Source organism: Hoplias malabaricus, chromosome 4 (assembly GCF_029633855.1).
Source record: "Hoplias malabaricus isolate fHopMal1 chromosome 4, fHopMal1.hap1, whole genome shotgun sequence".
In the NCBI taxonomy this organism is placed as follows: domain Eukaryota; kingdom Metazoa; phylum Chordata; class Actinopteri; order Characiformes; family Erythrinidae; genus Hoplias; species Hoplias malabaricus.
The window spans coordinates 31,905,976-31,931,774 of NC_089803.1; the positions used below are offsets into that span (position 1 = coordinate 31,905,976).

Below are 25,799 nucleotides of genomic sequence, written 5' to 3' on the forward strand. Positions count from 1 at the left end.
TCTTCATTCTAGTGTTTTTATTTAACAAGGCACTAATTGTTTTCAGTCAGTGACATATCTGGACTGGTTTAGCACATCTCTTTTATTTATAAACCATGCTGTTGTAGTCCAAGCAGAATGTGGATTCACCCAGACAAACTGTAATAAACAATGCCTTCCCAGAAGAGAAACTGTTACTCTAAAACGTTATCTATCCTTCGTCTCCTTAACAGTATCTTGACAAATATGCAATTTGCATGTTTGAACATGCATTTCTGGATGCAGCGATGAACTGTGTTCATAGTGTTTCTGAGCCCATGCTGTGACTTTTCTCTGCAAAATATTGTGTATTTCTAATGCTATGCCACCTGAGACTCTGACGATCACAGCTGGCCAGTTAGGGCTTTGGGCCTTGTCTTCATTTTTTCTACAAGTATTACACAGTCTGACAGGTATAACAAGGAATTATTTATATTAAAAAACATTAAAAACATTTTCAAAACATTTGTGTTTTATATCCTTCCTCATTGTTTTGCAGAGTTTTTGTATAAAAGCAATAAAACAATTAAAGACATGTCCTCAAATATGACATCACACTTGAAGTGAGGTGCTCCTTTCCAGCTTGTGCCTTCACAATGCTGGCACAATTGTATATATCACTTTACACTGTGTATTGGCTTGTTTTTTGCATTGTTATTAGTATTGATCAGGCTGAAAGCTTCTACCATGTTTGACTGGGCTGCAGTGGATGTGTTGACTAGCTTTAAGGCTGGGGGTTTTCTGACTGTAGTTGCAGGGTTTGACTGGGCCACAAGCCAGCTGGACTTTCTCACTGAGTCAGCAGTGTTTATTGGCCAGGAGTCAGGTTTCCTCATGACAGGGAAGTTGGCTTGGACTGGGGTCTTTCTCACGGTGTGGCAAAATTTGACTGGGCCTAGACACAGAGTCTGACTGGGCCTAGACCTGGCAAATTTCTCACTATAGTGAGAAATGCACATATTGAATGTGTGGTATATAATCAGACACGGAATCTTCTCTAGCTTTGGAGTTTTTACCTAACCTTTGTTTGCATAAACCGAAACATATAATTTATTCATGCTGTGCATGAAATTTGTATTCAGTCAAATTATAGACCTCAGTCACTACATGACTACACTCTGTCTCTTTCAACAGTCCTCATAATACCATTTTCCATTGATTGAGGGCTCTGGCTTAAACTCTTACAGTTTACATGTTTTTTTCAGGTTTAGATTTTCAGTGAAATATTTATTTTAGGATTAGAAGGCTCGTGTTAAAGTAGGAACATGCAAGAGTGAGTTGCGAAACTCCACAAGTGAATTGACAAGAGGGTTTTCCATAAACTCTTAATAAACTTAAATCAGCTTAAGAGAGAACAACAAAAAATAATTGTACAATAAATCCCACAAAACTAACATATGCAAAGATTTTCTGATCCTTTTAAAATCATCATTAAAATATCTAATCAGCTTTAAAATGAAGACATGCCAGATGAGAGAAGGTGAAAATACACAGCAGATTAGAATTATAGGAAGCCACTTGAACAACTTTTTTTTTGTGTGTGGTTTATAACATTATCTGATGATATAACATAAACTAATCATATAATCCTGGACAAGGAAAGACTTGAGTAATGATACTTTTTATAAATAATGAGGACTCATGGATGAAAACAGGTCACACTTCACTCCTAGTGTGTCTTTATAAGGCTACAGGAAACTTACATAAGGATTTCATGACAACTGACGTACACCTACATAAATATTTAAAAAGGCTTATTCCAACATCAGCTGGTTTATTCTGATGTAGTAAAGTGTTACTGAAAACCCTGTAGCAAGCTGGTAAAAAAATAAAAATTCCTTACAACCCCTCACTTTCAATTTGCCAGTATATTCAACTAAACCCTCTGTGACATTCTCCCCTGTCTGTTCATCTGGTCTGTTATTTTACTTTTATTAACTGATAATGATATTTTACCTGTTTGTAGGTTTGGAGAAGGTTGGAAGAGACTCCAGCTATGAGCAGGAGGGGAAGGTGCAGTTCGTGATGGATGCTGTGTATGCCATGGCTCATGCTCTTCACCGTATGCACAAAGATTTATGCTCTGGATACCCAGGACTCTGCCCTCGAATGAGCAACATAGATGGCAAGGAACTGCTGGGCTACATTCGCAATGTCAGCTTTAATGGTGAGTGTGTTGTTAGCTGTTAACAACTCTCTGCCTCCTACTTTATTAATCGGTTCTTTGTATTTGAGGAAAGTTTGGTAATTGAAGAGTGGTTTCTATAACACAGTGGATAAAGATGTGGGGTACAATTCGTCCACTTACGCAACAACACTGCTACTGCATTAAGATTTCTTTGGCTAGACTCCTAATGCTGCATTAGTCTCCCACTGTAACACAATTAATATTATTACTGTCATTCTGCAGTTTATGTCATTGTCATTCTAAAACAACATTAAACCTCAAATACTCTTCCATTTATTTGTGAAGACACTGGATCTATACAGTATATTGTACCTGAATCGTTATAATGAAATCAGGCTTTGCAGTACTGAGATCACAATTCTGACAAATGCATTTTGGTAAAAAATAAAATAATATAATGCAGCTTGGCCTTTAACATATCAAGTCTTTACAGCTGTGTTTGCAATATATTGGAAGCTAAATTGAGATTTCAGTGTGTACCACTGTTATTATGTTGTGTAAATTGTCTATATTATTCAGCTCTACCACGTCTAACAATAAACTTAATTTGACTTTGTTATTATGTCAGTATTTATTGTAAAAATATTAAGTTTAACGCATGCCAAATTACCTACATATATAGAGAGAGTACGAAATGTCTAGATAGTATAGGGAACCTAATGAACAAACAAATTAATATATTTTGCCTTGCTTTTATCATCACTGCACACACACACACACACACACACACACAGTTGGACAGCTGCTTTGGCACCCAGGAAGCAGTTGGGGCTTAGGTGCCTTACTCAAGAACTCTTCAGCCATTGAGGGAATTGAAACCACTTTTTCTTCACCGTTCACTGCCCCATTTCTCCTCCCGCTTGAACCATCCAGGCGTTTGAACCATCAACATTTTGGTCGCAAGCTTGCTTCTCATATATTTATGCCAGTACTTCCCAAAGTGGTAAATTATTCGGAAGGGGTGCAGCAAGGCAAATGAATGAGGAAATACTTCCACTGTTAAGGTGATTTGTTTCCAAAAAATGTTGGGACCATATAGAAAATAGAAAACCAAAACAGAACAAAACAAAACAAAACAACAACAACAAACAGTGTTTCTTACATTTGCTTTAACTTAATTTTTCTATTTTCATTGCAGACAGTATGAATCTAATATATTTAATGTTTTGTCTGGTCAGCTATAATTTATAAACTTTCATTCATTGCTGCATTTTAGACCTGAAACATGCTTCACAAAGGATGGGACATTTACCAGTTTGCTATTTCTACTCACAACACTTAAAGATGGTTTGGAACTGAGGATACCGAACACTGAATTGTTTCAATTGTTATTTTGTCCCTTTCTTCCTACAGACATGTCTTGATTTGTGCAACACCACGGGCTCGTCATTGTCACATATTTTTGTTTCAAAATTCCCCATACATTCTCTATTGGGGACAGGTCAGGACTGCAGGAAGTTCAGTCCTGTACCCAGACCCTTCTTTTCCACAGCCTTGCCTTTATAATGTCTGCAGAAAGTGATTTTGCACTGCCTTGTTTAAAAATGTATGAACGTCCCTGGAAAAGACGTTGTCTTGAAGGTAGCATATTTTGCTCTTAGGTCTCCAGTGTACTTTCCTGCATTAATGCTGCCATCATAGAAGTGTAAATCACATTTGCCAAGGGCAATGACACAATTCATGGTTTTTGGACTTGCTGCTGTTAACAGTCTGGATAGTCCAGTTTCTCTTTGGTCATGGCATCTATTTCTGGATCTGGATCTGAAATACTGTATGGTTGTGCTTGAGAATGGTTTGCCCAAGTAATCCCTTGCTCATATCTGAGGGTTCAGGGATCAGGGGTGGTCAGCTTAGGCTTGCACCGTAGCCCTTTAGGCACTGAAAATCCTTCAAATTACTTGAATTGTTTAAAAATATGCACTGTAGTGGGAGAAATGTGTGCAAATCCATTCAAATCTTTCTTTAAGTAACATTGTTTTTACATATTTCAAATATTAATTTGATTCCAGGTAGGCTCTGGACCCCCCGCGACCCTAAATTGGATAAGCGGTTACAGATAATGGATGGATGGATGGAAATACTAATTTTCTCACTCAGTAATTGTCAAACTGGAGATCCCTTGCCTATTTTCGCTCCTCAGAGACTTAGGCTTTTGTGGATACTACTTTGTACTAAATCTATATTACAATCACTCACTGGTTGACATCAACTATTCCAAAATCACATCATTACTTTTTTACATATTTTTCGCAATTACTCACCCGGAACTACCCCTTCTCAATTTTTGTAGGCCTGAAATATGGGAATGGATGCATATTTACAAATGAAATAAAGTTAAGCAGACAAAATGTGAATTATCACATATTGTCACAAGTTAAAAAGGCAAAGCAAATGTAAGAAACACTGCATTTTTTTAAATTAGCATTTTCCATAATTCTTCATACCAATTATTTTCTCATTTTAGGTTATATTATATGGGTAATTAACCCATAAAGTGCACTTAACTACAGGCTTTTAAATGTTGGTTACTGTTTCCCATAATGTGAGCAAATGTGATTAGTATTTGAGACTGTAGAACATTTATTTAATAATGCATTGTAGGTAAATAAATGATTTGCTTTTAGCATTGGAACATCACATTATTTTAAAGATAAAAATTGTTATTTCTTTATCTCCCATATCCTTCTACATCTTGCACTTGCTTCTCTCTCTTTTGTCTGCACTTGTCTTGGAGCTGTTTTGCACTCCCCAATTGTCTTTTTTTTTCACCTGTTTCAGTCGAGAGGGCTCTTCACCTCCTGAAAACATTCATTTGAGCGCTACTCAGCTGTTAGCTCAATGCTTGGAAAAACACTGTGCTGTTTCTAATACAGAACTAGTGCCCTGAGACACATACCTAATGTGCTGATGCACTTCCTAAAATTATATATTTCCATCCTCTGTATTTGACCAGTTTTGGGAGAAGTGATGTCCAAACTGTTTTATATAAATGTATTGATACCGTCATCATTCAAAGTGACTGTTCCACACTACATGCTCCAGCATTTCTTTGATTTGTTCTATGTTGTCTGATTGCTTTTCAAAGCAGTTTTGATTGATGTGTTTTTGTTGATGTGCTGTTTCTGTTTGCAATGATAAAGTCATATATCTTTACCCTCAAATTTGCTTTACATTTAATGCTGTGTTATTTTTGTATTTTTTCAGGCATTGCTAATCAGCATTTTAAAGTAGTTTTTTTTTCTTCTTCTTCACCCATGTCTCATCATGCATGTTTTCATTTCATGGTGGCAATTGATTTTTACTGCAATTCCCAGCACTTCAAAGAAACCCAGAAAAGACAGTGCTTTGAAATATGTTACTTTGAGTTTCTTGCGCTGAGAATTCTTGTTTAAGTTTCTAACTGGGAAGTTTTTGTTCTGCTCTTCTCGTCTTTGGTCTTCACTCACTCGGATATGACTAACACTGTATCCGTCAGTTCCAGCACTGTGACGTGAGGGATCATTGTACTGAGCTATAGTTTCTAATGTTCTCGCCACAAAGAGCTTTTTGCACTGGGTAATCACCTTTTTCTTGACTGTTGTGTTTTGTAGAATATAATCCTCACACAGCGTTCCATAATCACCAAAATCCTGACTGACTGCTGCCTTTTTGATGACTTTGCTTCAGTCTTCATTTCAACTCCATAAAGCGTTCTCATGTAGGTCAGATAAAGAGTCAGATATATTTAAGTCAGAACAACTTGATCTCGTCTCTTTTCATTCACCATACAGGCCTGAATTTACAGAGCTTCCTTTCTTCGGGTCCGTGACTCACTGAAGGACAGGGTGTTTTTATGTTCACATTCTTTGTTTAGCTTTGCTTTCAAGGCTCTCTACGACTTTCTAACTTTATTTAAGCCACTTTATGTGTTTTTTATATTTTATTAGATATACCAACTATATATCTAGCTATGTGCTATGATTAAACATTCAGTGTATGAATGACATAGCAAACAACCAACATCATATTAATAAAATGTGGCAATAAATCAATAAAATTAAATGATACTTGAGTTATCATTCCATAAGCAGTTGTTGTAAAACATACTCTGATGTAAATCACAATAATAAAAACATTGTATTGTGCACCTCCGTAAAATATTAACATGGTTTGCCTTCATGGGAATTAATTTGCATCAGAATATCATTATTCAAAATTTCATATTTAAACATTATTCATTCATTCATTCATTCATTCATTATCTATAACCGCTTATCCAATTCAGGGTCGCGGTGGGTCCAGAGCCTACCTGGAATCATTGGGCGCAAGGCAGGAATACACCCTATCCTTCACAGGGCAATACACACACTCACACATTCACTCACACCTACGGACACTTTTGATTCACCAATCCACCTACCAATGTGTGTTTTTGGACTGTGGGAGGAAACTGGAGCACCCGGAGGAAACCCACACGGACACAGGGAGAACACACCACACTCCTCACAGACAGTCACCCGGAGCAGGACTTGAATCCACAACCTCCAGGTTCCTGCAGCTGTGCGACTGCGACACTACCTGCTGCACCACAGTGCTGCCCTAAACATTATTCAGAAAACATATAAATAAATATGCGTATTGCAGGTTACTATTTCTGATCGTGGCCAGTTCTAGCCAGTTCTTCATTTACATGCATTGAAAATGACATTAATTGTAGCATTATATGATTTTCAGCATTTACTGAATTGTCATATTCAGTGAAACATATTCGTCAACCCATTTTATATTTATTCAAATTGAACTGGTATTTTTTTCACGGTCATTGTCAATAAACACTGTCCATCATGTAAACCGCCTGGTCCCCTTTTTATGTTGTGTTTCACACCTCTGTTTTAAAACATATGAGCATTCCTCACATTCATTATGCCATAAGAACATGCTTTCCTTCCTCAGACCTCCCTTCTTTTCCTGTACATAACACCTGAGCATAAGATTAGAATACTTATCTCACCTTTGAGGGTGTGAAGACGAAATTGGAAGACGGATTTCACAGGCTTTTCAGAGCAGAGCTGTCTTCTCTGCTCGATTGCATAGCTCAGGCTAATGAATGTGAAAATGTAGTTTGAAGGGTTTACGCCTCTGAAAAAAAAAACATTACATTGAGCATGGATGTGACCGTGGGGCTAGCTCAGTAATGCGTGTTCACGCATATTTCAGTAAATTGTCAATGCTTAGACGCAATTGCTGTTTTGTTACTATGATGAAACACTGGTAAAATGTTTTTCTGTTTGATCTAGTTTGTAAATATGTTGAATATGTGCATGTGTTGGGGGAATTGTTTTTGCAGACTTTCAGGACAACAATTCTCTGATTTTGGGAAAAACCCTAAGAATAAACAGACAACTCTAGCCTAAACACTCATGGTAAATGGTGTATGGGGTCAAAATACAATTGTGTCCTCTTCCTGACAGGTTCACTACAGCATTTTCTGCTTATATTGCTTGATTAATTAAGATCAACACTCTTTTGTCTCATATGTGTAACCTGTTCCATGGGAACATTTAGTTCATGAAAAATCATAGGGGTGTTATATTATTGTTGCTCATGTGGTTTTGTCTAAAACTGATATATTTTATGTTTACTTACATTGTCTTCCCTTTACCACAATTACAGATGAGATTTGTATGTATGCCATTGACCCTTCCGATCTGCTCCATTTGTTAGCCACTTGATTAGAGACTGCCCTCGTATACAGCCTTCTGAATGACAGCAAAGAGCTTCAACCTCCAACTCTGAATCGTGATGCTTACTGCTGCCTGCAGCCAATTGCCAACTCAGCCACAATCACACATGCTCCAATGCCTTCATACATACGTTTATTTTTGTACTTGTGTTGAGATACTGAGTGAAGAGTGGGGGCTCTAAATAGCAGTGTTTGTCTCAGATGATTACAGAGAATGTGCTGTGCTAACTGTAGTGTTATCCAGGGTCACTGCTCACTTGCTGTGAGGTCATGCTAAGTGAATTTAACAAGATGAAATTCTTTTTTTTTTTTTTTTTTAAGCTAAGGGAACTGGGATTTTTGCAACAAGATGTTAGATAGGATGGAACTCTTTATTTAGAGATAAATAAACAATCCCATCAGACAGCAGTGAGTAATTGATTACAGCACCGACCCGGAAAGATTTCATCCCATTGTCTAAGCCACTATTGATATCCTCTCAATTACCCACCAGATAAAACATAAGTAAATGATTAAGTAGCTGGAAGATGGCTGAATAAATGCTAGGCGGTGCAAATATCCACTCCACTTTCACTGCGCGTGTGTGGGGCACTGATTGCTTTTAAAAAGAAGAAAGCGATCAATACACGGAGATGTATTCAGTAAAGAACTCAGGCAGCTGTGTCTCAGCACTAATGTGAGCTGTCTGTCTAAATTGCACAGAGGACAATCACTGTCTCACTGATTCAGTGGAATACACTCGATTAATTGGACAATTAGCCTCTTGACAACTGGGTCTGAATCACTAAAGGGGATGGTTTTTCACTATCAAACATTTGACTCTTTAATAAAGCATTCATAAAGACAGTTAGATTGGAGTGTGAAAGTGAAAAGACTTCATTGTGGTTTGACTGGTTTCTAAAGGTCAGCAAAGAAATAAGATTTGGTCCCCGGGTCTTTGTATATTTGGCACACTATGTAAAAATTTGGATGAAAAAAAGACAGATTTGGTCCTCATTTCTAAAAATATTGCCCCAAAGAAACACACTGTAGAGCCCCAAATGCCTCTCTCTGCTGCTGTACTAAGAATAGCTTTATAGTTGTGGCTGGTGGACCTAAAACATTGTTGTCTTGGCCCCAATTAACAAGTCTTGACCTGTCTTCGATGTCAGAGTGTTATTGACCTACAGGTCACCTTAAGTGAACGGTCTGCATTCATTATCTGCTTCCTGTGATGAATCTCAAGTGATTTGAGTTGCTTTCATCTCCAGCCTTGACTAATGTATGGGATGTGGAATTACACCACAGCCAGCATTTTACAGGATATCAGAGTTTTTGAATTAGTATTTTTATATTAATTTTCAAAAAATCTTTGATTTTCTCCTGATTGTATGATGAAATGTTTTGTTGACTGGAACGTGGCTGGTTTGATTCCCATGACCAGCAGGAAAACTGGGGCAGTGGGAGTGAAGGAACAGCACTGTCCTCCTCCCATCAGTCTATGGCTGAAGTGCCCTTGAGCAAGGCACCTAACCCCCAACTGCACAGCTGCACACAGGGCAACTAGCATGGCTGCCCACCCCTCTATGTATGTGTGTGTTCATTACCCCCAGTGCACCTGTACAGTGTCAAATAATTGCACTTTTAATTTAAAGAAACATGTGACTGTGGAAATGGTCAGGGATTTACAAAAGAAAACCAGGTCAGAAGAGTCAGTCAAACACAAAGCTTCTGAACATTACCAAAGACAACACATGCCAACATGACAAACAAATACAAAACTTTTGCCAACCTAATACAGCTGCATGCATAAGAGTGAACAGTTCTGGTCTAAATGAAATTAATATAACACATGCTTTACAACAAATAACAGTGCTTGCACATTCAAACATGCAGAAGTACATTCTCCGTTTAGGATGTGCACTTATGTTCACTTACAAAAACTAGTAATTTGACCAAGAGTCCCTAACATTTTGCACCTAGTCTGTTATAGAATATATAGATTAACAAACATGTTTGGTTGTGGAACTTGTTGCAAATGTGAACATTCTGGTCTCCGACTATAATTTATCAAGTTTTGGTCCGAAGTGTTGTAGAATTATGACAAGAAATGAATAAATGAATCTCATGAGGCAATGTTATTCAATTATAAGGCCAGTGGAGACAGAATAACAAAATAAAACTCTCAAAGCTCATGGAATTACTCTTTGTGCTGAGAATGCTCAAAGAAGGTTAGCATGCAAATAAGATACTTGTTTATTAAATCAACAAGCAGATTAAATAAATTTAGGATTAACTAGAGTTAATTAGATTAAAATCACTTTATTGGCTACTGTGGTTGCACACAGAGGAGTTTGTTCTCTGCATTTAACCCAATCTGTGCAGTGAAACACATATTTACACACATTACTGAACACTAGGGGGCAGTGAGCACACATGCCCAGAGCGGTGGGCAGCCCTAGTCACGGCACCCGGGGAGCAGTTGGGGATTAGGTGCCTTGCTCAAGTCATGACCTGCCGACTCTGGTTATCGAACCAGCAACCTTCCGGTTACAAGATAGTCTTCTAGTCAAATTATCAGCATTTTGTACAGCACATAGACCAGTATACACAAAAAAGTCTGAATACAGCCCTTTTGCTTAGAAACATTAATCAACTGAGCTTTGTTGATTAATTTGATTTGATATCAGGGAGTAGTTAAAATACCCTACACATCGGTCTGCAATATGGTACAACAGGAGGTTAATCCGTGCTACAAGTTCCTTAGTCTGCATGAGAACACTTTTAGTTGACATGTTCAATGTGACTTTAAAGATTCAACCATCTGGTGCTCTGAACATGAGACACACATTAAATGCACATTATGAACCATTTTGACTTTCTACAAACTACAATGTCAGTCATACATAGCCATGTTTCTGCGCCTGTTCACACTGGCCTTTTTTTTCTTATTCTTTTGGGACTAAATCATCCAATATAAAGTCCTGTCAGATTGAGAGATTGCTGCCAGACTGCGGGTGACTTTATGAGGTCAAAGGTCGCGCCAGAGGGAGACTCCCACATTTCATATGAGGATAAACTTCTCAGAGGCAGGATAAGAATGCTGCTAAACCAATTCGGTATACCAGTTTTATACGGTGAGAAATTCAGAGAAGCTGCAGTGCTGGTGTGAGTGAAGAGCTGATGTCTCTGGTGAGGGAAAAAGTCTGATGCAATATTTTAATAGGCCTAGCCTGCAGGGCCTGTGAATTCCTCTCTCTGCTGATAAGTGGGTATTCTCCTCGAAACAAGAACTAATACATTTCTCCTTTCGTAATCTGCTTCCTCACATGTGCTAAGCATTCGAGTGCTCCACTTTCGTGGCTGTGTTAGTTTTCACTTTAAGAAAGCCAGTAAGTGTTCCACTTGAGCATACTCCCATTAAACACTATTGGTAGGAATTACCTTTGTAGAGATCCTCATAAGAGAAGTAATCCTCTTTTACTGTTTTCAGCCGAAACAGAAGAGCTTCAAAGGAGCTGGCAACTTGATCGTAAAAATATAACAATAAACCTGAAGATGTGTGACCCTAAATCTAAAATGGAATTCTGATGGAGTGAATCCAATTCACACATGATTTACGGTGGCCTAGCAATATATTGGCAAAATAAACAACACTATGGCAGAACAGTTTGAAATGATTTTCTCAGAAACATTGACCCTGTGCGAGATATCAGATAACAGGTAAAGTTGCTTTAACCAGGAGTGACTATATTAGTTATTTAAGCTTTTAAAATTAATGCTCTGCAGCTGAGATATCAGTGTCTGCCCTAATTCTGATTTGTGAAGGATGTCAGCATTTTTTTCTAATGTTGTCCAGACCATCACTTCTATACAGCTTTATATGCAAACACACACACAAACATTCTACAGCTTTCCTTATCTGCAGTACCTAGCCTGCTATTCTGTACCAACAAAGCAACTGGGTCGATGTGAAATGTTGCATCACCCGAGTACAGTGCATTCAGATACCATCACACATCCTTACACATAACAAGCAGCAGGACACTTGTGCTCTATTAGCCCTGCCACTCTAATACAGAATTTATGTGATAAGTGTTGAATAATGCAAACTGCTTTTTGAACTTACATTCTAGAGGCAGGTGAAATCTTCATAGTATGCAAGGCTGTTGTACTAACCCAGGTTTACCACTAAATATCTGCAGCACTTGGTTATAAGGAAATTTATCCCGAGGCTGAACATGAGAGTGATTCATTTTGCTGCAGATTAGATTTGCTATGCATGTATTCATACTAGGGAATGTAGAGCTTGAAGTAGACTCAAACTTGTGCCCACACACTGAACCTAAATTACAAAAGGTTGATTCTTTAATTACTGACATTTTCATTTTTCTGTTGTCAGGTTCCATGTCGCCCTTTCTGAGTTCCAGCTTTCTAATTGAGAGTCCACTGAATTGACTTAACCTGTGATTAAGGCTAGATTTGGTTTAATCAACACATCTTCTGAACCTGCTAGTCATTCCCTCACAGAATCACAGTCTTTGTCTGAGGCAGTTGGATTTTACGTGTGAGGAGTCAGAATCAAATGGCTGATTGGACAATGCTCCAAGCCTTGCATTGTGATGAGACCCATGGCTCATGGCGTTTCAGATGGCACTTAGATTCAGCAGTGGTGCATGAACCACGCTTCTGCTGTGTTAAGACTTACATTCAGCTAACATTTCAGTGTGTCGGTTGATTGCTCTGTTGACTTTTCTGTCTTGCTTGCTGTAATGGTGCAATAAAATGCTTAAGAAAAAACACAAATTAAAATTTTCATTAGGTCCTGAGATTGAACAGCATGATGATTCTGGCTGAACGGCTGTATCAGACTGGGTTTTGATGCAGTAGCGAGCTGTGTTTAAGTCCTCCAGGCCTCACAGCTCCTGCTTCAGCTGGCTCTCTGCAGGTGTTTTAATAATGCATGCCACCCCAGTCTCCTGAGATACTCATTTGTTTCCTTTCCCATTACTTGTCCTGTTGTCTCTTAAAGCACCCGATGAGAAAAATCCCAAAAGGCCTGGTAGAATGTTTAGAATGGCTTGTAGTGATAAGGTGATAGTGTTTAATAATGTTGAAACATTTGTTGTGGTTCAATAAAGGATTAGCAAATTTCACATCACATATAATACCACCCAACAATCAGCCCCCCCCCTTCTCAACCTCCTCCACGCACACCACCTCCATGACTATAATGTCATTATCCATTTTAGATTAAGATGTATTTGCATATCATACATGAGAGGGGGTGATGATTATGCTAAGGCTGCACCTTTGATGTCTTTAATAATGCTTGTTATGCTTGCTGACTGTAGCCAAGTAGCCAGGGTCCACAAATTCAGGTTTTTCTCATTTTATTTAGGGATTCACCAAACCAATATCCAATTCATTAATAGTGTTAGTTGGTACTGAAATAGTATCCTTGTATCAGTAATCATGAATGTATTGCTTTAATCCTTTTAACAGGAAGCGCCAAAACACCTGTAACATTCAATGAGAACGGAGATGCTCCTGGACGATACGATATATTCCAGTATCAAATCACTAACGGATCAACAGCTGAGTACAGAGTCATTGGCCACTGGACAGATCACCTTCATTTAAATGTGAGCAATGACATTTATGCTTTTTTTAATGAACTTTTAATTACTGTCTTATGACATTAATTATGACACTAAATGGCTTTAAGATGCCACATCCTGATTAATGTCTGTCAAAATGAATGTGTTTTTAGACTTTGTAAAGTGTCCTTGAACGTGGGACAGATGCTCTTTCAATAAAAATGATTTCAATAAAAATGATGATCATGACAAAAATAATGAAGGTGATGGTGATTTTGTTTATGTTCATAGTCAGTGAATGGTTAATGAGTTTAGGCTCTATGCAGAAATTTGGGTGCCCATTTAGTTTATCTTTTCATTAAAAATAAGGGGAAACATTCTGCATATTTTAGAAAAAAAAGAATTTTTATTTTGTTAAAATCATTTAACATAAGAATCAAAGAAAAGGCTGTATTTAAGTTTGCCCCTGGAGGTATTTGTTCTCTTTAGAAAATGAGCACAATATGTCATATGATCAGAAGTGTTCAAAATACAGTACTACCAGTAATAAAGGTACTGATGACAAATGTGCTGCTCTTTATCTCCAGATGGATGCCATGCAGTGGGTTAGTGGTGACTCGTCTGTACCTGCATCGGTGTGCAGTCTGCCATGCCGGACTGGCGAGAGGAAGAAGGTGGTGAAGGGAGTGTCCTGCTGCTGGCATTGTGAGCGCTGTGAGGGCTACCACTACCAGGCCAGTGAGTTCACCTGCCAGCTCTGTCCATACGAGCAGCGCCCAGACCAAAACCGCACTGGCTGCCAGCCTATACCCATCATCAAGCTGGAGTGGCACTCGCCCTGGGCCGTGGTGCCCGTTTTCATTGCCATTTTGGGAATTGTTGGCACCACGTTTGTGATCGTTACTTTCATACGCTATAATGACACCCCGATCGTGCGGGCCTCCGGGAGGGAGATGAGCTATGTGCTGTTGACAGGAATTTTCCTCTGCTACATCATCACTTTTCCCATGATAGCCACACCTGGAGTGGCAGTCTGCTCATTCCGCAGGATCTTCCTAGGCCTGGGCATGTGTTTCAGTTATGCTGCGCTGCTTACCAAAACCAACCGCATCCACCGCATCTTTGAGCAGGGCAAACGGTCAGTAGCAGCACCTCGTTTCATTAGCCCAGCCTCACAGCTGGTCATCACCTTCAGCCTGATCTCTGTGCAGCTGCTGGGCATCCTGGTGTGGTTTATAGCTGACCCTCCACACACCATCGTGGATTATGGCGAACAGCGCACACAGGACCCTGAAAACGCTCGCGGAGTGCTCAAATGTGACATTTCCGACCTCTCCCTCATCTGCTCCTTGGGCTACAGTATTCTTTTGATGGTCACATGCACTGTTTACGCTATCAAGACCAGAGGAGTACCAGAGACCTTCAACGAGGCCAAGCCTATTGGATTTACTATGTACACCACCTGCATCATATGGCTTGCCTTCATTCCAATCTTCTTTGGCACAGCACAGTCTGCAGAGCGGGTGAGTTCAATCTTCCACATGTAGTTGGCATTTGTTTAATCTGCTTTTCATCTGAGTCATTTAAAAATATTCCAGTCCCTTACTCCCACATGTTCCAATATAAGCCACTTATTGAAACATTTATATATTGATAGTTTTGAATCTGTTATGCATCAAGGCAAAAGTTGAGAGTAAAATCTTCTCTAAAGCACAGAATATGAAGAATCAATGAAACGTGATCAGATTTGTACCGTGTACAGTCTTCAAGTGCTCGACACAATCACCGCATAGTGAATTAAGACTGTACCAAAATGTAATATAGACCTCATGCCTTCCTTGGTTGTGATGATCAATCATAGTTTAATAGAAAGTAACAGTTTTAATGGAATTGGAAATTCTATTTCCATCTTTTGCCATTTGAAAATTTCTTGTGAAAACATGATAGGAATCCTGCCTTAACATAGTGATGCATCATAGTGAAAACACTTTTTGTCATTTGCTGTATTCTGTGTACTGAATGTGATGTCAATTTTTCACATGGTAACAAGTTTGTAATGCAGAAGTTCTTGGATGTTGTGTTGATACTTGTCATGAGCAGAGATATATAAGCATTTCTCTGACTGCTCTCAAAGAAAGTGAGACTTGTGGCACTTTTCAACTTCCACTTGGCTTGGCTAGGTTCTTGGTCCCTGGAAATCTTGAAAAACTATCACCACAAAATGCAGACCTCCAGCACAAACAAGCTGATTGTAAAATCTCCAAGCTACAGTAGTGATCATAATTGTTTTATCTGACCCACAATGGCAGCTCTTAAACTTATATATTGTTGCATTTTGAAGAAATTCAAATGCTCCTTGAATTGGTGGCCGAAACAAACTCTAGCGAGAGCTGGACATACATCAATGAAAACTCTGCTGATCCTGGAGCTGTGTTCAGTCCTAAAATACAAAACAAAATCAAGGTGCAAATGCATGATGAGTAAACAGCACCTACCATTATCACTGCCATTGTGGTGGATTTCAAAGCCCGTGGTTTCTGTTAGAGACAGGGTTTTTGCGACATCACCGGCTACATTTCGTAGGGGAGCTGTGGTAATGGAAAAGCAACCAGGGAAAATTGCATTGTTCCATGCCAATCCAATGCCATTCAGTGGAAAAGTGCCTGTAGCTACACACGTTTGTGATATGCTTACTGTGCTTGCTTAAATTGAATGGCCACAGTTTGATTATCACTACTCTTTTATACGTTTAATTATACTGATTAATAATGAGTAAAATCAATACTGTCCACCCTGTGCACAAAATACTCGTTCAGGAATAAAGTTGCCACCGTACTATAATAAACTGGCATTTCTTAGATGGATTAAATATCTCCCCTTGACAGATGTTTCCTCTGAGATTTCCCAGTTAATTTAGACCCTTTGAGCTGATGAAGGCGGCAGACTTTGTACTCTTGCAAAACATTTCTTCCTGCTACTCATTAGCGCAGTTGTTTTGCGCTTGTGAATCACCCAATAACATCATTACACACTCCCTGCTTGAGGAATATAGACATTGGTTGTTTATTTCCACTTCTAGATGGCTCCAGTTGCTTGATGTGTGTGCTGGGTTGTGCTGGAAAGTTGTATTTCTACAGGTCGCTTCAATCAGTTTTACTCTTAAGGTGATATGCAATGAAACAAAACATTGAAAAACAGTTCTCAGTGTTCCCAGTCTGATACAGAGTTGTGAACATTTCAGCGCCTTAGAGGCCATGCTAATATACAACGTCTTAGGATCTTGCTGAGTTTGCTGCTTACCTGATCACTTGTTTGTTTACTTGATCACCTTGCTGGCGGTTATTTAATTTAGATCATGCTCACTGAAGGGAAAGACATAAAATGGAAATGTTAGTGTATACTTCTACTAGCACCAGTCTTACTTCGAGATATGTCTTTTTTCACTTCACTGTGGGAGTTAAATGACGTTTTAATGAATGAGTTATTATAGTTTGACTGTATAACGTTAGCATAGATAAAGGCTGGTGAAGACTTTAAAAATTCTCACTTCTAATACCTCTCTCTGTGATAAGGACAATACACATAATTATACCTCTATGAGCTTTATGTCTTTTATTCAAAGTACATATTTCTGCTCATGTTCGGTGGTGCGTATATTCATCTGCACTCTGTTTCTTCTATTTGTACATTTCTTGGAGTAGCAACTGTGCAAAAATGTAATTGCATTCATTTTTATAGGTTTTACACATGCAGGGCACGTCTATTATTGATGGCATAAAATGCACACAGATTTCTAAAATCTAAATACATCTTGACAGTATAACACCCAGCAAACTTTATTGGTTCAATATAATTTTAGTCTCTGTATGTGTGGAACTGATTTTTTTTTCTGCAGAAAAACAGTGTGCAGGCATCTGATGCTGCCTGAGCATAAATCTATTGCATTAATCTATTTAAAGTGATTTCACCTTTAGGCTCACCTCATCATTCATGACTTTGTGAAGGTGTATAAATGATCAAATGCTCAGAGACGAGACCTGACCCTGCGAAAGCATGCTTCAGAGAGGACAGTATTCACCATTCTGCCTTTAAAATATCACTTGAAAATACAAAAAGGAGACTAAATGAAGACCTGTGAATGTTAGACTCGGCTGTGTTAAACCTTTTTCTTGCTGTTTTCTATAGTAAATTACAAGTATACTGACTGTAATGATATTATTTTAATGTTTCTAATACTTATTTGAAATCCAGTGTTTCATAGGCAGGGTGGCACAGTGGTGCAGCAGGTAGTGTCGCAATCACACAGCTCCAGGGACCTGGAGGTTGTGTGTTTGATTCCCGATCTGGGTGACTGTCTGTGAGGAGTTGGTGTGTTCTCCCCGTGTCCGCGTGGGTTTCCTCTGGGTGTTCCGGTTTCCTCCCACAGTCCAAAAACACACGTTGGTAGGTGGATTGGTGACTCAAAAAAGTGTCCGTAGGTGTTAGTGAATGTGTGTGTGTGTCTGTGTTGCCCTGTGAAGGACTGGCGCCCCCTCCAGGGTGTGTTCCCACCTTCTGCCCAATGATTCCAGATAGGCTCTGGACCCACCGCGACCCTGAACTGGATAAGCGGTTACAGATAATGAATGAATGAATGTTTCATAGGCGCTGTATGCCTGACTGTGGAAACAAAGACACTCCTTTATATAAGTTAATTTGGGCCTTTGAGCAATTCTGTAATTTAAGAGCTTTAATTAGATCTCATTGCTTGCTTAAGTCACAGATATTTAATACAAAAAAAATCTAACAAACAAATGAAGTGAGTGTGCAGAAAAAGGATTAGTAGGCCTGGAAATGTCAGAAATCAATATAACATCCAGATTTCCCAAAAAATTCCCATAAGAAGGCTTAGAAAACAAACAGCTCCACAAGCAACAAACACAGATAGTGTTACATTAGAAGTTCTGTATGGGAGGAAATTGTTTTTCTTCAAATCTGTGATTCTTTTTGTTCATTCCTCCAAAATGCCAATACACTGACCTGTGGTGGAATTAAATCTGCAAAGCACATTTCCTCTTCTGTGATTATCTCTCTCACTTCGCTCTCTGCTTCTGCTGATGTGTGGAAGATTAAGCAGTGCAATATGAAAAGCCATTCAGGATGAGGCTTCAGTCTTTTTGTCTTTCTCACATCCATGTGCTCAGTGGGTATTGAAGCCGACTGTCTGTCTTCTTGAGAGCACACAGTACCGTAATGCCTCATTATTTCCTCCAGTATCACCTGCTTTCAGCTTCATCAATAGAGAATAGATCATTTGATTTGACTGATCCATTGAAAGCTTTCATATAACTATACTAATGAGTGCTACCTAACTTACTTATTTTTTATATGATATTTCTTAATGAGTTTACAAAGCTATCAGGCAAAAGTGTGTCCATGTGAGCTTGCTATACAAATACAGACATATTATAAGTATATATCACATAGCTCTGCTGCTGATCAGTGTTAGATTGTTACCATCTGATATTAGTTGTACTTTTTAATTTCTCAGTGTTACACTTTTACCGGATATGAATTATGTATTTTTTTTTTAGGGATGCACTGATATGGGATTTATGGGCCAATGCCAATAACCAGTGTTGTTCATTTGCATATTCTTCAGTATTAATAACAGTGCTAATATACAGACTTTTATGAAATGTTGAAATTAAGACTGTTTAGGTTACATAAATATTTGACATTTATTCTTCAGGGATACACATAATCTTAAACAAGTAAAACACACTTTGGATCAGTCGCCCAAATTTCAGTGCTTCCTGAGTTGATGTTTATATATATATATATATACACAGGGGTTGGACAATGAAACTGAAACACCTGGTTTTAGACCACAATAATTAGTATGGTGTATGGTGTAGGGCCTCCTTTTGCGGCCAATACAGTGTCAATTCGTTTTGGGAATGACATATACAAGTCCTGCCCAGTGGTCAGAGGGATTTTAAGCTATTCTTCTTGCAGGATAGTGGCCAGGTCACTACGTGATGCTGGTGGAGGAAAACGCTTCCTGACTCGCTCCTCCAAAACACCCCAAAGTGGCTCAATAATATTTAGATCTGGTGACTGTGCAGGCCATGGGAGATGTTCAACTTCACTTTCATGTTCATCAAACCAATCTTTCACCAGTCTTGCTGTGTGTATTGGTGTATTGTCGTCCTGATACACGGCACCGCCTTCAGAACACAATGTTTGAACCATTGGATTGGACTACTGGTGCAATGTGCAATTAATGAAGATTGGCCACCAGGCTGCTCCAATTTAGCCATGAATCCTCCCACACTAAAATGACATGTGTTTCAGTTTCATTGTCTAACCTCTGTATATTCACATATACATGTATAATTCTGATATCACTGCATATTGTCGCTGTCCAATGAAAACCATCTCCCAAAATAGTAATAGATGTGATTCTCCTAAATGCCCTTAAGAGAAAAAGAATGAAACAAAAAGGAGACATGTGACGGGAGATATATAATGTAAAGATAAAGGACTGAGTAGTGTTTAGTTTATTTGGCAAATCTGAAGAGTTTAGTGACTTTAGTGAGATCTCCTCTAAAACTCCTGAGGACACGCCTGCGGGATCACTGAGGTCAGTCTCAGGAGACACATTTGAGCAGCAGGAGACTTGCACTAAAGTCTCATTTGTCTTCTACTCTGATCTCACTGGTATTTAGGAGAAACATCTGAGATGTTAAGGAGATTTCCTTTTTGACTTGTAGTGGTATGCCCAGACATTTTAGTTTTTGTCATTTAGACTAATAGTGCTGATGTGGGCTTTAGTACAGTAGAGCAAGTGCTTCCATACATAGAAACACAGTGTAGTTGGGAAAGTGTGGGGGCATGATGGAAAAGTTCAGTGTAGTTATTACATCCAGGAAACTGCTATTAATATGTCATATTTTGTTTCACATTTTCAAGTGTCCATTAATATCTGTATGTAATTATTGTGAACTAAATGGCTCAATATTACAAAATTATTGTTGTTATTGTATTAATTGTATGTTGTCTGCATGATGTGTGTCACAAATCAAAAACTGGATGAAATAAATAAATAGGATACCAGGTTTGTACTACTTTTAGATTTCCAAAGAAGTAAGAGACCTTCAAGTTGTAATATCCAGTCTTTCACTGCCCTCTTGAGTATCTCTGGTCTCTAAGATGTAATGAAATTGTGTCAGGAAGTGTTTTAAGAAGACTCTAGTGCCAGGTAAAAAATCTTGCTGGGTCTTCATGTACTGTAACAACAAAAATGGACAAACTCCCTGCTGTGACAAGCTGAGGAACCAAAACAAGGTTCTACTGTAAGCTTTGAAAAACATACTCTGATGTATTTATTATTCTGCTTCACCTGGCTTTGATTCCACTCCAGTTCAGCTATCAGAGAAGCCGGAGTGTACTCATCAATGGCGTGCTTTATAGTGAAAATAGTAGAGTAAACAGGAACATTATTTAGACCATCAATCAGTTAAATTTTATTTATATAGCACTTTTCACAACAAAAAGTCATCACAAAGCAGTTTTACAGAGATCTGGCTCCAAGCCTCTACTGAGCAAGCCAGGGGCAACAGTGGCAAGGAAAAGTCCCTCAGCACACGAGGAAGAAACCTTGGAAGGAATCAAGACTCATACGGGGAACCCATCCTCCTCGGGTCGACACTGTAGACACAACAGAAAACAGAACAGAAGTAAAAGTGAAGTGATGACAGATGAATGGGTTATAGTAATGTGAATTAGTGGTATATGAGTCTGAGGAAGGAGGAGGTGATCAGGGATTCTGTGTGAGTTAAAAGTAGGTGCAGAGTTACTCTGAGATAAAACAGCATGGCTAAGCATGATAGTGTAGATGAGACAAGTCCAGGATCTTGTACAGGACACACAGGGGCTGGATCAGGGCAACATCTGGAGAGCAGCAGGACATCTCAAAGCATGAGAGAGACAGGAGAAACAAAACCAGACAAAGAGAAAAAATAAAATTAAAGAGGTTAGTAGGTGGGCGGCACAGTGGTGCAGCAGGTAGTGTTGCAGTCACACAGCTCCAGGGACCTGGAGGTTGTGGGTTTGAGTCCCACTCCGGGTGACTGTCTGTGAGGAGTTTGGTGTGTTCTGCCTGTGCCCGCGTGGGTTTCCTCCGGGTGCTCTGGGTCCCTCCCACGGTCCAAAAACACACGGGTGGTAGGTGGATTGGTGACTCAAAAGTGTCCGTAGGTGTGAGTGTGTGAGTGAATGTGTGTGTGTGTTGCCCTGTTAAGGACTGGCACCCCATTCAGGGTGTATTCCCGCCTTGCAGAGAAGGAGTAACCTGAATGTGTGATTAAGCAAAAGCTTGTTTGAAAAGGTAGGTTTTTAGTCTAGATTTATAGATTGAGAGTGTGTCTGAGCCCCGAACAGTAACCGGAGGCTATTTCAGAGTTGAGGAGCTTTGTGAAAATATGCTCTTTCTCCTGCAGTGTTTTTCTTAAAGCGAGGAACTAAGAGTAGACGGGCATCCTGCGAACAAAGTGTATGCAACGGGTGATAAGGTTTGAGAAGTTCAGTAAGATACTGCGGGCCTAAACTGTTTAGAGATTTATAAGCTAAGAGGAGTATTTAATAGTCAATGCAAAAATTTACTGGTAGCCAGCGTAGGGACGAGAGAACTGGGGTGATATGGTCGAATTTTCTAGCTCTAGTGAGCACCCTGGCTGCTGCACTTTGAACTAACTGAAGCTTGTGTATCGCTTTGCATGAGCTCCCTGCCAGGAGCGTATTGCAGTAGTCTAGACGCGAAGTTATAAAAGCATGCACTAGCTTCTCTGCATCTTTTAAGGATAAAATATGCCGAATTTTGGCAATATAGCATAAGTGGAAGAAGGCAGTTTTGACTGTATTGGCTATGTGGGTGTCGAATCAAAAGCTACCCCTAAGTTTTTAATGATGGGACTGTGTTTTACTGTTGAATTATCAAGATTGATAGCAGCATTTCTGAGTGAATGTTTCTGAGTATCTGTACCTAGTAACAAGACCTCAGTTTTATCAGAATGTAACATGAGAAAATTTTGCATCATCCAGTCTTTAATTTCAGTTAGACTTTCTGTTATTTTGCTTAATCTACATTTTATGTAGACAAGCAGCATCATTAGGTTTGGCTGGTATATACAGTTATGTGTCATCAGCGTAACAGTGGAATTGAATACCATGCTTATGGATAAGTCTACACAGTGGCAGCATTTAAACAAGAATCAAATGGAGATGGAAAATCTGCTCCCATTTGGAATTAATTTAATATAAATTAATATTCGAATATCTAAAGACCAGTTTCCCTGACCCAGATTAAACCTAAGCCTAGACTAAATTTCCAACAGAAATTTGCAGTGTTATCAGAATACTGAAGTCTAAATTTTGCCATTTATGTTTTATCATGAGAAGACTTGAAACAGGACTGTGGTATGTTATATAGTTACATAGTTCTGTGACATTTCTACTTGTAAGTACAAGTAATCATTATGAGCGTGTTTTCAAGGATGTATTGACAATGACATGCTCTTATAGCTTATATGGTATAGCATGGTTCTGTTGCTTTATTTTTGGGAATATATATATATATATATTGAAACATCATTCTGTAAGGTCAAAAGAGCTTATGTAAAAATAATTTCTATCAACATTCAGTGCTGTACCTGTTTTTTCAGATTTTCTCATCTGAGGCAGTAGAAGTCCAACACCAGACATGACTGACTCAAATGATTCTTATGAAAGAACAATTAATTCTCAAATTAACTGCTCTGTACTCTATTAGTTGTTTGCTGCAACACCAGTGCTGTCACATAAGAACATAAAGCCACAGCATATACATTTACCCACAGATTTTTTTATTGTTTATTTATTCTGTTTTCCTAGACACAGGGTTAACCCAGTTCACTGATTAGTCATTCATTTATCACTGAATACTTGAATACTATAATTAGTTGGAATGCACAGTATTAATTTCCAGTGTTGAACGTCCTTTAGTCAAGTCTGGGAAACGGGCTGTGAATGTAATCAGGCAAGTTATGACAAAGTTAACAGTTCCTCTGAATTAGACTGTGATAATTGGAGTAAGCCAGTTTGCTACTAATCTGAAACCACATTATTTGTGAAAGAACTGATGCTGTAACGGGCGGCACGGTGGCACAAGGTAGTGTCGCAGTCTCACAGCTCCAGGGACCTGGAGGTTGTGGGTTCGATTCCGGGTGACTCTCTGTGAGGAGTTGGTGTGTTCTCCCCGTGGGTTTCCTCCGGGTGCTCCGGTTTCCTCCCACAGTCCAAAAACACACATTGGTAGGTGGATTGGTGACTCAAAAGTGTCCGTAGGTGTGAGTGTGTGAGTGAATGTGTGTGTGTGTTGCCCTGTGAAGGACTGGCGCCCCCTCCAGGGTGTATTCCCGCCTTGCGCCCAATGATTCCAGGTAGGCTCTGGACTCACTGCGACCCTGAACTGGATAAGCGCTTACAGATAATGAATGAATGATGCTGTAACTAAATAATAGCTAATAGTGCTAGCTGTAATTCAGCTTTTCTGTAACACTAGTTGCTGCATTGCTTCTACTGCTGGTTATTCCACATTATCAAGCAGGTTTCAGTCTCTGGTCTCTAGTGTCCCAGATACTCCTAATTGACCTCAAAGGCAAGGCACATTCCTCAGCTCAGGCTGGTGCCTGTCCCTTTCCACGTATTACTGTAGATGTGAAGACCTATATTAATCTTGGTTCATCTTCAGCAAGGGGATAAAATCATTGCTCCTCATTAGGAATAAAATTCTCTTGGGAAACGAGGAGGATGCACAGTATATCGATGTATATTTACAAGCACATGGATCTGTGTTGTTCTGTATAAACCTTAAACTTTTTACCAAAGGGAATACACCTCTTGGGAGTAAAGCATCTAAGTATCAGCATGCGTTTGTCCTCTGAGACTTTCACTAAAGACGCCTCCTCTGCTTTTCTTTATTCTCTAGATGTACATCCAGACAACCACACTGACCGTGTCCCTGAGCCTGAGTGCATCTGTGTCTCTGGGGATGCTCTACATGCCCAAAGTCTATATAATCATCTTTCACCCAGAGCAAAACGTGCCCAAACGCAAGCGCAGCTTCAAGGCTATTGTCACAGCCGCCACCATGTCCAGCAAGCTCAGCCAACTGGCCAGTGAGAGGCCAAATGGAGAGGTGAAAACTGAGCTCTGTGAGAGTGTGGACAACAGCAGTGAGTAACCAACTTTTCTTTCACTTACAAATTTGTGAAACATGCTCAGGCATTCTGTATCTTTATAAACTGCTTTTGAAACAGAACCATATACTTACATTTATTTCTAGCCTTATCTGAAAATATTGGTATATTGGCATGGCACAAGACTGTCACTATCAGTACTCAGAATAGAAATTATCCAGATTAGATGAATATCTTCTGAGTTTAATATGGATTAGCTTTATTAAAAGTTAAGACTTTTTATCCTCCTTTTAAAAAGTTAACATTTTAGAGATGTTTGTCTGATGGAGAAATGTATTAATTTGTTGATAACTTCATTAATAATTCCACCTTTCATTCAAACCCTTTTTTACTCTTCACCACTTTACTCTGAATTGGTGATAAATCTGATTCCGTAGTTGGAACTTCAAACGTAATCACTCAGCTTCTCATATATTTATAATGTGAAATAAACCTACATTTTACTGAAAGGAAATGAAGGCAATGAGAACACATTCAGCTGAAGAGGTATCATTCTTAATTCATTAGCTGTGCTCTTGGCACTGTAGTGATGCTCGATGCTGGTGCAGTGAAGATTGAATAACCTTTAAGGCTGAATCATAGCTTGTGGAAACTCTTGCCAGAGTGATAATGATTGAATGCCAGCTTATTTCTTTAGAGAAACCAGGACATGGAGATGGATTATATTTTGCCTGAGAAGTCAACTCAGTAAGACCACTCTTCATATATGATAAGGGTTATGATCATTAAGAGCAGCTTTCTGTCACCTGACACAGCACCCTGTTAGAGCAGATGCAAATGTTCAGGCTCTCTGTCCTGTGCCAGCGCTTGTCTAGAACAGCCTCTGATGGTGTGCCAAATTATAATTGGTGTCAAAAATGGCATGTAATTGGCTGTGGAGCATGGCATTTGCAAGGCAAATGCATAAGAAAAAAGTCTTTTATTGGAGTTTATCCAGAGGCTCAGCTAGATACATCCCAGACACAGTTGACACTGCCAGAAACAATGCTTGACAAACACACAATTGTGATGAT

At 39.1% G+C, this 25,799-nt stretch overlaps 1 protein-coding gene across 1 annotated transcript in view; it reads left to right on the forward strand.

The window, feature by feature from the left end:
* grm8b (glutamate receptor, metabotropic 8b) overlaps positions 1 to 25,799 on the forward strand; it is a 128,521-nt gene that overhangs the window by 101,297 nt on the left and 1,425 nt on the right. The window contains exons 7-10 of the mRNA XM_066667763.1: positions 1,985 to 2,185; positions 13,413 to 13,552; positions 14,095 to 15,030; positions 24,516 to 24,762. Coding sequence (XP_066523860.1) covers positions 1,985 to 2,185; positions 13,413 to 13,552; positions 14,095 to 15,030; positions 24,516 to 24,762 — 1,524 coding nt within the window. The remainder of the gene's footprint in view (positions 1 to 1,984; positions 2,186 to 13,412; positions 13,553 to 14,094; positions 15,031 to 24,515; positions 24,763 to 25,799) is intronic.